This window comes from Mustela lutreola, chromosome 12, assembly GCF_030435805.1.
Source record: "Mustela lutreola isolate mMusLut2 chromosome 12, mMusLut2.pri, whole genome shotgun sequence".
Taxonomy (NCBI): Eukaryota; Metazoa; Chordata; class Mammalia; order Carnivora; family Mustelidae; genus Mustela; species Mustela lutreola.
This window is the reverse complement of record NC_081301.1, coordinates 8,626,572-8,639,544: the sequence shown is the minus strand read 5'-3', so window position 1 is coordinate 8,639,544 and position 12,973 is coordinate 8,626,572. Positions and strand designations below refer to the sequence as shown.

The 12,973-nt window shown below is 52.8% G+C and overlaps 1 protein-coding gene across 2 annotated transcripts in view; it reads left to right on the top strand.

The window, feature by feature from the left end:
• MVB12B (multivesicular body subunit 12B) overlaps positions 1-12,973 on the top strand; it is a 186,156-nt gene that overhangs the window by 150,457 nt on the left and 22,726 nt on the right. For both annotated transcript variants that reach the window (XM_059142623.1, XM_059142624.1), the window contains exon 8: positions 12,137-12,192. In XM_059142623.1, the coding sequence (XP_058998606.1) occupies positions 12,137-12,192 (56 nt within the window). The remainder of the gene's footprint in view (positions 1-12,136; positions 12,193-12,973) is intronic.

The following is a 12,973-nucleotide window of genomic DNA, read 5'->3' as shown; positions in this document are numbered from 1 at the left end:
TGCTTGCTAAGTTTCCTTCCCATAAAGTTACTGTTTTTCCTCTTGTAATTAACATGTCATCAGTGGGAAATACTTTGGGACTATGTGCATAGTTCATTCCTAATCAGATTATCCATTGATTTTTATAACTCCTTCATTCCGTCGATGTGCGTTGGCATTCTATTGTAAGGATGAGTTCCCCTTATCCCTTGTTTGTGCACATTGGTGTGGACTGGAGGGTTCTAATTCGTTATTGTCCTTATTTATTTGGACACTCAAATTGTTTCATTTTAGCCAGGAGGAGCCCCTTTGAGCTGGCTCCTAGGTCCTTCTGCTGAGTTCCTGTGATTCTTTGAAGACGTCTTACTTTCTGGTACAACAAGGTGTCCTAGGCTTGTTCCTTCCCTGCCTTCCCCTCTGGCAGCCATTTCTCTAAAGAGCCCCTGTGTCTCTCAGAGGAGAAAACTAGAATCTAAAACTCTGGGCACTAGGTGTGCTCATGGCTTCTGGGCTGTCAGCAGGTAGAAATAGACATCCCTTTGCGTGTGTGTGTGTGTGTGTGTGTGTGTGTGTGAGAGAGAGAGAGAGAGAGAGAGAGAGAGAGAGAGAACCCGTGCATGCATATAAAACCATGTGCATATAAACACATACCTCTGTGTGTCGATGTATGTCTGTCTGCTTATTAAAACCATACCTCCTGGGGCGCCTGGGTGGCTCAGTGGGTTAAGCCTCTGCCTTCAGCTCAGGTCATGATCCCAGGGTCCTGGGATTGAGCCCTGCATTGGGCTTTTTGCTCAGCAGGGAGCCTGCTTCCCTTTCTCTCTTTCTGCCTGCTTGTGATCTCTGTCTGTCTAATAAATAAATAAAATCTTAAAAAAAAAATTCCACACCTCTGGTTGTGATCCAGTATCACGGAGCACATTTGAATTTTCCTCCCGTTGTTTGGCGGACTTCTTTTCTTTGGCACTTGCATCAGATGTTGCGTTGCTCAGAGCCCCTTGCTGGCCCTGCCCTCTTCTCAGCGCGTGCTCGTCCCAGAACGTCTCATCTTCTCTTGTGCCCCAGTCACCGGCAGGCTGGATGCCCCAGGTCCTCCCCTGGCCGCCTTACTTCTGTATTTCCATCTGGGCGGTCCTCACCAACCAGTCTTGAATCTTGCTCATCATGTCCCAACCACGCTGACTGTGTCTCCTCTGAGATGTTTCACAAGCCCGTCAAACCCAGCATGGCCAAAAGAGACCCTGCCAGCTTACCCCACACGTCTCCCAGGTCCCCAAGTGCCTGTTCTCCTAGAAATCTGTGAAACTGCCACAGCCAGTTGCCAAGTCCCGTGATTCTGCATCAGAATGCCCCTCAATCTGTCTGCTCTTCTCCATTCTTTCAATCACAGTCCTGGACACTGCTCCCAGCATCCCTCACCTAATTTACTGCCAGAACCTCCCCCCTGGTGGTCCTGCCCCCACACCCCCGCCTCCCTCCCTCTAATCCATGCTCCTCTCTAGAGCCAGGAAGCCATTCCTGAAATATAAATGTCTCTCTCCAGCTCAAAACCCTTCAGTGGCTCCCCAGGGACCTCATGGTGACTTGTAGGCCTCTTAAACAGGCAGCCAGGGCTCCTGACCAGCTGGTTGGTCATTGGTCGTCTCTCCACTCATACTTCTGCCAGCTGTTGAAAGGACCAAGATACATCTATAGCTCCGACAGGGGAACTCTCTGACAGTTACTGAAAAAAAGCAAATTGTAGAACGGTTATGCTACGATACTATTTTTATGAAAAGCAAAGACACATACAAAACAAAATTCTGTATTTCTTCTGTGTATGCAAACAATAGCAATGGTTGGGAGAACCCGAGGACTGTGCGTAGATCACATCCAGGGCCAGCCCCAAGGAGGCTCCAGGGTCAGGGCTCTGCATTGAAGGGCACTTTAACTTAGCTGTGCTATGGAATTGTTTGTTTAGGAAAGTATTCCTTTATTGAGGGCGTAAAAAGTACAACTTAAAAACATACAGGTCTTCCTCGTCTCATGGTGGGGTTATATTCCAATAAAGCTATCATCGGTTGAAAATGCATTTACTACTCCTACCCTACCCAGCATCACAGCTCAGCCCAGCCTACTTTTAGACATGCTCAGAACCACTTACAGTTGGGGAAAATCATCTAACAAAAGCCTATTTTGTGCTAAAGCATTGAATATCTCTTGTAGTCTTTTGAATACTGTATCAAAAGTGAAAAACAGGACGGCTGTACAGGGATAGAATGACCGTCCGTGTATGTGCTGTTGACCCTCGTGGTCCCCTGGCTGTCTGGGAGCTGTCGCCACCCTGCACCGTGAGAAAGGATGGAACCGCTCGTTGCTAGCTCAGGGAAGGGTCAACATTCAGAACCTGAAGTACGGCTTCTACTGAAGGCGTATCACTTCTGCACCATCGAAAACTCATAAGTGGGGCTGTCCTGAATCGGAACTGCCTGTGTGTGAGATGGTCCTGCCAAGATGAAGAAGGGGCCGTGAGGGGAGGTGCACCTTCCTGCCCACGCGGCCGGGCCCCCCCGGCAGGCAGTGATATTTGCCACTCGGACCCGTCACAGCTAGAGGCCAGACCTGTCCTAGGTCAAGGCTTGGCCTCTGTCCACAACTGGCTGTGGATGAAACTGCTTGTTCAGACCACACCTGTGTTCTGGAGGAGTGTGGTCGCTCCTAAGAGCAGCAAACCTCCATTGGCCCTCGGGCTGCGTCTCTGCTTCTCGTCCGGCTTTGAGAGAGCTGTTGTTGTCTGCGGCTCGCTTAGGGGTCTCTGTGCGTGTTGCCCTGTGGGACGGCAGGTCTGGACCCACAGGATTTCCCTGCGATACCCCACAATCGAGATGCCTTTTCACTCATGTGGAAAAGTGGCGCTTGGCTGGATTTTATCTTTATCTTGAGCAAAATGCAACAGGTCTTGGCCCCAAGTGACCAAATATTCATGAAGTTTTAGAAAGCGTTTCTGCAGCAGTGGGTTTTTGTTCGTGTACCCAGAGTTTCTCGTGGCTGCAGAGCGTGGCCCTGCCCTCTGCACTCTGCCTTCCCAGCTCCTGTGGCTCAGACACCAGCCACCAGGCCGCCGACGGGCAACTCGTCCTCGAAGGAGGACGGGCAAGTGCAGAGCCCTCGGTTTCCTCCCAGGATACTGGGGACGCGGAGACATGAACTGGGCCACACGGCTGAAGTGACTCTTCCTGGCACTTGTTCTGTGTGGGGGACGGAGAGCCTCCCCCACTTCATAGAGCCTCAGAGAACATTCATTTGTGGGGTGTAGCCACTTTATTTTGGAGAGTACGGCCTTTCCGACTGACCTGACAAATGAACCTCCTGGCACCCAAGGGCAGTTTTCTTCACTTACTTTGCTTCAGGGGCTCTTGTCCAGGGGACGTTAAGCCGGCTTGGGCCCAGCATGGGTCTTGCTCCTGCAGTTGAGCTTGACCTGTGACCCAGAGGTGGCAGGTGCCAGGGAGAGCCATGGTCAGGGGCACCCCCGGAGGGAGTCCTGGGCAGGTGTTGCTTCCATACCTCCAGAAGCCTCTGCACGGGGACTTCTAGCCCACGGGTTACAGAATTTAATGTGGCTACGCTTCCATTTTGATGACTAAAAGCAGGTCAGAAACCAAAAAGGTCTACTTCCTTGGAAGGACATTCTCCCCAACTTGTGATGACGATGAGAATGAGCAGGTAGTTCCCAGGGGCTTTATGGTTTTTCTCCTTTAAATGACACAGCAGCCCAGGTAGGATTATCTCCTTCCTTCTCCAGTGGAGGAAGAAGAAGCAGAGATTCAACACTTGTCCTAAGTCCGAGGTGGACCTGGCCTGAATCACGCCTCTGAGAAGCAGGCCCCCTTGGTTGGCGTCTGCAAATCGCCGGTATCCACCACGCACTGTGTGCCCGCTGTGGGCCGGTCCACGCTCAGACCTCTGTCCTCTGCAGGCTCAGGCCCTTGGCCATGCTGCCAAGTGCCCTTGGTTCTCCTCTGACAGGTGCAAGTCTGACTCAGGCTGAGGGACCTGCCTGAAGCCCCATGGCCAACAAGTGGCTGAGCCCGGCTCAGGGCTCCCCCGGGTCCGACTCTGACGCCCACTCACTCCTCCCTATGGTGCCATCGGCCTCAGGTCCTCACTGTGGCTGATAAGTCAGTTCTTTTGGCTCTTGAATAACTGGCAAAACACATTACTTGGGGGATCTAGAAGGAAGCAGTTGGCCTAGTGTGGACTCAGTGGGAATGTCCTCAAGCAGACCGTCTTGGAGGCATCTACACATATCTTCCTAGGAACACCCCTGAAGTGACCAAGAAAGCAAAACAGGCGTGGTGCTTCGGTGTGCAAATGAGTTTCGAGAACCAGCCTTGAGATCTTGAGGTGTTGGCGTCTTTCCCGTCACAGACTGTAAAGGACCGCTGACATCACAGGAAAGGAGAGAAGAAAGAGGCAGGTTGCTGGTTCTTTACAAGCGAGTAGCCAGGGTAAAAGGCCGCCCCCTGCCCCATTCTGGCTGCTTTTGACTTTATTCTGCAAGTGACTACCCGCCGATAAAGCCACATCGTTCTCCGCCATCTTGAAAGAGTCCTTCTGAGATGCGGGGACTCTGGTTCACGGGACGCCACCTGACGGCTATAAGCAGGGGACAGTTGAGATGCTGGGAATGCAGTCTTTTTCTCTTAATACTACTTTTTTGTTTGTTTTGCCACATGACTTTAAGACTTGTTATCAGGGACGCCTGGGTGGCTCAGTTGGTTAAGCAGCTGCCTTCGGCTCAGGTCATGATCCCAGCGTGCTGGGATCGAGTCCCACATCAGGCTCCTTGCTCGGCGGGGAGCCTGCTTCTCCCTCTGCCTCTGCCTGTCATTCTGTCTGCCTGTGCTCGCTCTCTCCCCCTCTCTCTCTCTGATAAATAAATAAAATCTTTAAAAAAAAAAAAAAAAGACTCGTTATCAGACATGTTGAAATTAACACCCGTGTTGATTAGAGCATTTCCTCGTTGAGATGTCAGTGAGGGACGGGGTGGGCAGCTCTGAGCAACTGTGCCCCCCCCCCAAGGCAGCAGGTGGGCCTGGGTCCGGAGCCCTCAGGAATTATGAGGATGAGTCCGAGTCGAGCCTAGGGAAATCCGAAAGTGTGTGTTTTGCGGGGAGAATCAAGGGATGGCTCTGAGGGGCTGCCTTGGCAAGGACAGCTACAGTTCCCACACGAGGGAGAGACACGGGAGCTAGCAGGCTGTCCACGCAAGCAGGAGTCCAGCTCCCGCCCACACAAATCCAGCACCGCAAACTGGGCTCCTTCCCCAGGAACAGCAAAGTCAGGTAGTCGGGTCAGTTGGGGAAAAAAAGAAATCCTCCCTCTGCCTTCTCCTCCTTTAAAAATCAAGGGTGGTGGTACTACAGCAGCAGATTAGAGCTTTATTTGTTTAAACCTTGCAGATTCTGTAAGCACTCGCCATCCTCTTGACTCGCAGTGCCGATTGTAAAAAGAACAGTTGAATGAGCTCATTGTTTCCTGGTTTTTTTCTTTAATGTATTTTACAAACACTCCGGTGACAGGCCTGACACGCTGATTTCTATGTACTCGTACTTCAGTTTGGGATTACAGCATTAATAACAGAGCTCCATGCATCATGCCATTTTTAAGCATGATCGTTATGATAAAGGGCATATACTTAATTACAGGCCTGCTTAATTACAGCTCTGTTGAAGCTCGTTTGTTTAGGAGAATGCTAATTGCACCACGGAGCCCGCGGCCCATCCTTGCTCTCATCTGCCGTACACTGCTCGGTGCCGGGGATCAGCGTTTTGTTAAAACTGCCACCAAAAACAAAATTAAAAAAAAAAAAAAAAAAAAGGAGCAGAAGAAGAAAATAGTACCCTGGTGCTTAAAGGAAGGCTGCCCAGACGTGGCTTTGGGTCCAAGCAGATACTACCATCTATGGCCCCGGGGGGGCCTCCCCTCTCATGTGACTGTGGTCCCTGTCACCCTCATGCTGCCTTCTGAGAGCTGCATCTTCCCATTTCACAGACAGGGTAGCTGAGGCTCAGGGAGGTGGGGTGGCCGGCTGGGCCACATGCCCACGCCCACAGAGTTGGCAGAAAGGCCCAGGCTGTTGACCTCCCGGGCCGCCTTTCCATCACACCCCTGCAGTGCCCCCGCCACCACCGGCCAGACTCTGCTGGACTCCTGGCCCCGGCAAGCCACCCCACTGCTCTAAGCCTTGGCTTCTGTGAGGCTAACTTGCAAGCAATTGCTTTGAGGCTAACATTACTCGATGCATGTTCCAGGAAGGCCGGCTTTGGTGCCAGCAAAGAAAGGACAGGCGCCGTCTCTCCCTCTGGGTTGTGACCTCGGATGGGTCAGATGGTATCCGTCTGGGATCCCCATGCGAACCCCAGGCTGACTGGGAGGGCAGGCTGGGAGATGAAAACATTCTCTCCGAAAGCAAGGACGCTCGCTGCCAGCTCTCCCTCCAGCTGCCCCGCACATGTCCCTCTGAGTAGACTCAGTGATAGACTGAAGGCTAGAGTGAGTGTCACAGTCTCGGAGCGCGGAAGAATAGTGAAGACAAAATAGTGGCTTCAGTGAGGGGAGAAAGAAAGGAAGGAAGGAAGCGTGGCGCCCCCATGAGAAGCCAGGATGGAGATGATTTATGAACACGCTTTCGGAACACATGAAAAATGTGTGCCATTGATTTTAAGAATTATGTTTGGCAAATCTCTAGATATTTTAAAATATGGAATGGCTGCCCAGATAAAGAGAGTAGAAATGGATGTTATGGAATTAGAAGGGGATTCAGCGGTCCCACGGATCAGCTTTCCACCCAATACACAAAATCTCCCCCGAGCTCCCCAGCATGCGGCCACTGCCGGGACCTGCTCAGCCAGCTCTGCTCATCCTCCCTTTCGTGTCTCGTCCAGAGGACGGGACCATCCCCCTAGCCTTCCCCCTGGGGCAGCTCTGAGAATATGGGCGGACCTCTGATTACGCTCCCCTTCGAGTCTTACCTGGACCGGATCTCACTGCACTTCCCCCCATGCTGGCACGGCGCTGGGTTCTAGGGTGCCAGGCAGGGGCTGATGGTGAACCAAAATGGACAGGGTGATGCCTTCCTGGAGCATCAGGCCTGATGGCTTTCTCCCCTCTCCTTGTGTGGTCGGACTCTGGGTCCCCCACCATCCTGGGACTCCTTGCAGGCCACACAGGAAGACCCTCTGACAACTGGTCCCCACACTGAGCTCACTGTCAAGGCCAGAGCAGACCAAGATGGCGGCTCCCTCACGTCGCACTGGGACTGTAGCGCGGTCTCTTCCCGTGGCACCCCTCCGGCATCTTGTTAGTTGAACCACACTACTGACTAATTTGACTGAAGACAAGTCTGTTTTCATACCTTCTGCTGTTCCTCCACATGTCTTTCATTCCATCGAATACATTTGGTTTTTAAGACCTCAAGCACAGGACTTACTAGCATTGATCTGTAGTAAGTCCCATCCTTAAACTTAGACCATGATCCCAATTTGGGGGGATCTTCATTGGATTTCTCTCGGTTATCCAGCGTATAGACTGTCCTCCCAGATCCCCCGTTGGCCACATCTGAGATGGGCTATGTGTATCTCCATTGAACTAACTGATAACGCCCTGGTACTCTCCAGAGAGGTCGGTTGAGGTCAACATCTATCTATTAATCAGCTTTTTGAGCATCTAGTCCAACTAGTTATGGGTTCTCTTCCTGTTAACATTATTTAGCCATATTATCCATCTTGTCCACATGGGTAATGTGAGAAGTTTTGTCAAATGTTTTGCTAAAATTCACATTCTTTCAGCCTGCCATAATCTTTGTTGTGCTAAGTTTTTTTAAATAAACGAAATTTGGCCAGCAGACTATCTGTCTAGCAAATCTACCCACAGGATCCTATCTACTCATTTTCTTTTCATCCAAGACTATTAGTCTGTTTTCTAAAAGAATATGAGAAGGAACTGACTGTGCTTATCTTTCTATCATGAACTTTAAGATAAAGTGAAATTTATCCCAAAGTTCCCATCTCTTTCCCATCACCAGGCAGTTCCCCTTGGGGGTCAGGCTGGGTCCGAGTGGTCCTCCCCATCATCTCTTCTGCCACCAAACCCATCAGGAGGGCACCCTGAAGGCCACTGCTGCCTCTCCAACACAGTCTCGGGGGGTGCCTCCTCCCTTCTCTCCAAAAGGGCTGTCTTTGGTGTGATCCCATAAGGATGTTGCTTCTGGTCTTCTGCCTTCAGCCCCCTCAAGAAGTGGGTCTGTGAAGAAATTGCCTTTGAGCCTACCCAGCAGGGACCAGAAGGCGTGCCTTCGCCAAACTCCTTCATTGTTCGCGTGGGAGACTGGCCCTTGATCCCAACAAATCCCCACCATTCTCCAGGTCTGGGAGTGAGGATTTCACCAGGAATGAGGTGGTGGGGAAGGGGCTGTAGGTGAACAGGAGGCACCTCTGAACGAGACCAACTTCCCACCACTCAGAAATTCTATGGAATGTGGCTGTGTCTTCTACTCCCTTCCTCTAGTCTGTTTTAGAATCTAAGAGGGGGCCTTTGGGAAATGCTGTGTGTGTCCGTGTATATACATATGTACACACATACATACACATATATAATGTCAAAACATTTATATATTCTATAAACATGCATGATGTAAAGGTGTATTTTTATTACACACACACACACCCCAAAAATTCTATTGTTAGTATCCAGATTTTACAAGTCCCTTTTTCTGGGTCTTTTTCTCCTCAATTTTTTTTACAGCCCTCCAGGTGCCAAGGGTCAAGCCCCTCCCCCATCATAGCCCACGAGACTGAAATGCAAGCGGGCCACCACGGTACAGAAAGCCAGTCTTCTCTTTCTAGATCTTTCTTTCTCAAAGATTTGACCATCAGTTGGAAGGAGATAGGAACACACACTCCCAGGGGGACAGAGAGAAAGTACTGAGTGGCGGGGTGTTGCTCTGGAGCAGGGAACATGCTGTGGGACTGGGGAACGGTGGTGCTCGCTCAACATTATGAACAGACCAGATGCTGCTGAAACGTTCATTCTCAAATGAATTTTGTATTGTCCGAATTTTAGCTCAACAAAATGTACTAAATTTTACTGGTGTGCCAAAAAAAATTTTTTTTGAGCATCAAAATATCCCTCCTCCCTGCTGAAATCTCCCCAGTTCCTAGAGGTGATACCCAGACTCCTTCAAGAAACCCGTGGGTTTTGGCAGCGGCTCACCAAGGCCTCAGAGGGTTAGGTGCACGCCCCAGGCTGAGCCCCCCTGGTCAGGGCTATTTTGGGGGAGCTGCCACCCTCCTGCCCCTGCTCCCCTGAGCCCCTCCAGACCTGGCCCTGGCCAGGGACATGGAAATGCAGCAGCGACTCACACGTGGACTGCCGGGAAGCCCACTGCCGGAGAGGAGATGTGGCCAGGGACCCAGTGGGGGGCGGGGGCGCCTCTGGGAAGCTCGCTGCAAGAGAGGCACTCGGAGCGGACCTCAGGAGGACAGCCAGGTGTCAACATAAGGAGTGTGAGGGGAAGGGCCTTCCGTGAAGGGGTTGCAGACCCTTACATGCCACTGAGGACGCCCCTTGGGAATCCTGCTGTGTGGGGCACTGGTGTGGCTGCCAGCCTCGAACCAGATGGAGCCACCTCTCTGCCTCCCTCCTGCTCTCCGTGCTCCCCAGGCCTCCCATTTCTGGAGCGGGGGATGATCAGGCCGTGGAAAGTCACCCCACTTCCCCTTCAGGATACGAGTTCTCTAAACACACACGGACGTTCAGACGGAGCCCGGTCAGCAGCGACGGGGAGTTCTTGACTTCTCAGGACCCCGCAGACACTAATACAGTCTTTCAAACAGCAAGCCTAGTGAGTGACTGATCAGGGGTGTGCAGGGCCGGGATGTGTGCAGATGTGCTCGCCGAACACTCCTCGCCAGGCGTGAGATCAGTGGGCTTCCTGCGCGTAGCTGGCGGAAAGAAGCGGGAAAGAGTGTGTGTGTGTGCAGAGGTGTGTACGGAGAACACCGTGGCCCTGGCAGGTGAGAGCCATGGGCTTGTGAGATTTTTTTTTTTTTTTAAGATTTTATTTATTTATTTGTCAGACAGAGATCACAAGTAGGCAGCGAGGCAGGCAGAGAGAGAGAGAGAGAGGAGGAAGCAGGCTCCCTGCTAAGCAGAGAGCCCAGTGAGGGACTTGATCCCAGGAAGGTCCTGGTCTGGAAGAGGCAGATTTGTTCTCAGAAATTCCATTTATACCCAGTGGAAGGGCCAGAGGATTTGGCATCCCTGCTTGCTACCTGAGTGTCCTCAGCTGGCCCCAGTCTGTGAAATGATGGCAGGTGCTGAGTGGCACCTGCCCGTGCATCTCTGTGGCACCGGGAAGGGGTCAGGGGTCAGGCGTCAGAGTGCCATGCGGGATAGGCCTTGGCCCACACCCAGAGTTGGGCAGATGGTGGTAGTTGCTGCGAAGGGAGTGTGGCCTCTTCTTGGACCTTGGGTGGGACCCCGTCCTGTCCCTCTCTAGAAGGCATGTGGCCTTTCAAGGGTTGTCTGTTTAGGGATGGGTTTTCCCAGCCATGCATGAACAAGCACGCACGTGTACCCCGATGTCAGTCGTATGTCTGCACGTGTGACGGGCTGAAAATTCCTCCCCACCTCCTCTGGAGAAGTGTCACACTTCCTGGCCCTTAGCCAGCATTCCCCCAGGCAGTCCCGGTAGCTTGCAGGGGCCCAAGATGGGAAAAGGCCCCCAACTGTGGATGTCTGTGCCCGGGCTAGGCCCAGACCTTAGGCAGCAGCCTTCCAAAGAAAGGAGGCCTCCGGGGCAACAGCTGGGGCCAGCTGTGCTGTTTCCTTTTCTTCAGACTTACAGGAGGAGGCTTCATTTTTCCTTTCCTCAAACACATTATGATCATTGCTTAAAATGAGCTACTGGGCTCAGCTTGCTGATTGGAGAGGATTAGTCCCAGACTTCTCCTTCCCTTATTTTTCTCCTGTCTGTCTTCTTTTTTTGCTTCTGCAACTCTTCTTTCTTAGGACTGGAAAAAATTGCCACTCGTGTACCAGAGAAACCCCCATCTTAGATGTTGGGGGAAGCAGAAAACATGACTTCCCAGGGAACCCCTCACCAGGCCTTCCCCGTGTCCTCCCAAAGCAGAATGGGCAGGAAGACCATCTCCCTGGGGGCTGTGGGAAGGGGAATGCTTTCCCGACCCTGTGTTTTCATTTGCTAGGAACCCGTTCCCGTCTTTCTCTGATGTCCCCATTCGAGCAGCCTGGTGCCTCGAGGCCACTGGGAAGCCCAGGACTAGGAGATAGAGAGGGAACCATGCTGGCTGTGTGTGGCCCCCCAACCTGCTCTGTGCCTGACGCTGCACACTCCTCCAGCTCATACGCACCCCTACTCACACATACCCCAGCTCGCACACACCTCCAGCTCGCACACACCCCTGCTCACACGCACCCCTGCTCACATGCATCTCCAGCTCGCACACACCCCTGCTCACGGGCCCTGCCATCCTCCTTAAAAAAAAAAAAAAAAAAAAAAAATTCTGTTTATTTGAAAGAAAGAGCGCCAGAGATAGCAAGAGAGCGCAGGACAGGGAGGACTAGCAGGGAGCCCACCACAGGGCTCTGTCCCGGGCCCCTGATACCGACTAAGCCACCCAGGCACCCCCCGCCATCCTCGTTCTAAACATAACGTAACCTTACTGAAAGATTCAAACCCCGTCTTTCTGACTCCAAAGTCACTCTCTCCTCCAACCTAGACCTTCCCTGTGGGCCTGGCAGCCTGGGGCATGGCGTCCTTCTCAGTGGAGAAAACGTCTCCCAAGCACGCTCCCTGTCCACCACCCAGAGCACAGCTTTGTCCCCCCTCCCCCGAGCCACACGCACCTCTGTCCTGCTGCCAGCCCCTCGGGAGCCGCCCCACAGGTCAGAGAGCAGACACCGCCCTCTCTGCCCCCATAGCTCGGTCTGCACTTTGGTGAGGCGCTCAGGTGTGTGTCCTGGGTGAGGGCTGGAGCCCCTGGGGTCCCCACTCACCGGGACCCACATAGACCTGTCCTGCCAATATCTCCGGCCTCCGAGCACCGCCAGCATCTGCAATGCCATTTTCTCTGTTTCTGTTCTTTTCCAGCAATGGACGGTGTGCCTTTCATGATCTCAGAGAAGTTTTCCTGCGTTCCAGAAAGTGTAAGTGTTTTTGCGTGATGGCCCCGCGTGATGGCCGCCCCGGCCTGCACACCCCCGCACAGCACACACGCCCCCACCCTCACGCTGTCTCGACCACAGGGCTTCCTGTGCAGGCCCCTCCAGCTAACGCTGCACACAGTGGGTGCTTGAGGAGTGACCGGGCAGGGATGAGGCGTGGGGAGGCAGCGAGATGGACAAGCAGACAGACCCCGATTCAGCCACAACAGGGCCTTTTTGTTTCAAATGTGACAGTCAATGGGGCTGAACTTCACAAGTTGTGAATGTTCTTGGTTTCCAAGTTCCACGTAATTAATTTTTGTTCTTTTTTATTTAACCATGATAACATCTTGCTGAAAGAAGCCTGCCTCCTTTTTTTCATTGTAATTGGCTGGATTCTGAGATAACCACGCTCTGCTCTCAGTCGGAGGGAGGCCTCCGAGCGGCAGGGCTGGCTGGCAAGTGTGTGTGCCCAGAGCTGTGGTCGCCCGCTCGCTGCAGACCTCCAGGGACCCCACGAAACGCACTAGCCAGCCGGGGCCCCTGAGCCACCTATGACGACGCAAGGGCGGCATGAACTGGCCGGGCCTGCCGACCAGAACCCGGACCGAGGGGGGCGCCCACCACAGGCTGTGCGCTCTGGGGACCCTCTCTCAGACGGCCCTGCCCCCCGGGTGGGAGTCCCCCACCCGACCCCGCCCTCCCCACCCAGCTGTTCAGGCCTGGGCTATGCTGGCTCAATAGGCTTTTTCTGGGTCTTTTTTATCCTTTTTGCAGAAGTTTT